A 1,995-nucleotide genomic window follows, 5' to 3' on the forward strand; every position below is an offset into this window, starting at 1 on the left:
AAGATGTCACCATGATAGCTAAGGTATGGTTTAGCCCAGTCATGGTTTTCTCAAACACCTCATACGCATACTGAAGTTAGATGATGACAAAAAAGACAAACTGAAATATTTGAAGTGTGATGTTGGCAAATAATTTTGAGCATACCACAGACTTCAAAAAGAATGAACAAATCAGTCTTAGGAGTAATACAACTGAAACAGTCCACGGAAACAAGAATAGTAAATCTTTATCTTGTACTCATGGGACACATCAGAAAGACCAATCACTAGAAAAATAGCTCGTGTTTATAACATATAATGCCAATGAAAACGAGGGAAGTTCTTAATGAGGTGGATTGACAAAGTAACTTAATAACATGCAGAAAAATACCAAACATCATGGAAATGGTACAAGACTGAGCAAAGTTTGCTTGTGTTAGAATTTGGAGTTTCATAGCTACTAGCAGTAACACAAAAAAAATGTTTAATGCACAATATTACTTAAGAAAATGATAAAACTTGATGTTTATATGATATAGATGTTCTATTCATTATGTAGCTCATACATTAATAGAAAATTTCTAAATGTTTAAGAAATAAAAGTGATCAGTTTTTCTTTTGCAATTAAGTTGTTAGAATGTGTAGTATTTAAATTCAATAGCCTGTGAATACTGAGATAACAAGAGATTTCTTTTTCTTTCTCTCTGTAGATCTCAGGAGCACCATGGAAGTAGGTGAAGGAAGAAACAGCACTACAGTTACCTGGTTCATCCTCGTGGGATTCTCTGAATTTCCAAAGCTCACAGTCTTCCTCTTTTCAATATTCCTAGGGATCTATCTCATGACAATGTTCTGGAACCTGGGTCTTATTGTCCTGATCAAGATAGACTCCTACCTGCACACACCCATGTATTACTTTTTGAATAAGCTTGCATTCTTAGATATGGGCTATGTTTCCTTATCATCCCCTAAGATGCTTTCAGACTTCTTCCAGAAGCAGAAATCCATTTCTGTTACAGGATGCCTTATGCAGTACTTCTTCTTATCTAGTTTTGGTCTCACTGAGACCTGTCTCTTAGTGTCCATGGCTTATGATCGATATGCTGCCATTTGCAACCCTCTACTTTACACAGCCATTATGTCCCCTACCCACTGTCTGAAGATAATGGTAGGATCCGGCATAACTGGATGTTGTGGTTCATTCATCCAACTGTGTGGTTTACTTCAGCTCCATTTCTGTGGGCCAAATGTCATTAACCACTTCTTCTGTGACCTGCCCCAACTGATGATGCTATCTTGCTCTGACACCTTTTTCTTACAAGTTATAATTTCTGTGATCGCAGTGATCTATGGAATTGCCTCTGTCCTGATTATCACGATATCCTATGGTTATATCATTGCCAGTATTTTGAAGATCAGTTCAGCCAAAGGCAGGTCCAAGGCTTTCAACACTTGTGCTTCTCATCTAACAACAGTGATCCTTTTTTATGGTTCAAGTACTTTTGTGTATTTATGCCCAAGCTCCGATTATTCTCTTAGCCAAAGTAAACTGGCTTCTGTTGTATACACTGTAGTAATTCCCATGTTAAATCCATTGATCTATAGTCTAAGAAACAAGGAAATTAAAGATGCCTTAGACAGATGGAAGAAGAGAATTTTTTCATGAGAGTTTTAGACAATGTTTGCATAATTTTAATACTTTGTTCCAAGGTAAATGATAAACAACACAAATATTGTTGTTTTAAAATGCTGTGGAGTTGATTCTGACTCATCATGACCCTGTCTAGGGTTTCCAAGGAGTGGCTAGTGTGTGGCATACAACAGGACTCCAACACAAAAATAGGGCTTTAGAACTATGGTTCAGTACCACTCGAACACTGGAGGAAAATATTAACTGAGTCTGGCAAGACTTTCATCTGTCAGTGAACAATTATTGTCAGTGTTTTTTTAATGGAGGTCTTAACAAGGGGTTTCTTTTCATCTTTTTAAATAATGTATTTTGTTTTCTGAGAAAGT

At 36.4% G+C, this 1,995-nt stretch overlaps 1 protein-coding gene across 1 annotated transcript; it reads left to right on the forward strand.

Annotated features, from left to right (window-relative positions):
* The first annotated feature begins 703 nt into the window (after positions 1-703).
* LOC102838695 (olfactory receptor 5AN1-like) lies at positions 704-1,645 on the forward strand. Its single transcript, XM_006876489.1, has one exon. The coding sequence runs from the start codon at positions 704-706 to the stop codon at positions 1,643-1,645; it is 942 nt and encodes a 313-aa protein (XP_006876551.1).
* The last annotated feature ends 350 nt before the right edge of the window (positions 1,646-1,995 follow it).

This window comes from Chrysochloris asiatica, unplaced genomic scaffold (genome assembly GCF_000296735.1).
Source record: "Chrysochloris asiatica unplaced genomic scaffold, ChrAsi1.0 scaffold00381, whole genome shotgun sequence".
NCBI lineage: Eukaryota > Metazoa > Chordata > Mammalia > Afrosoricida > Chrysochloridae > Chrysochloris > Chrysochloris asiatica.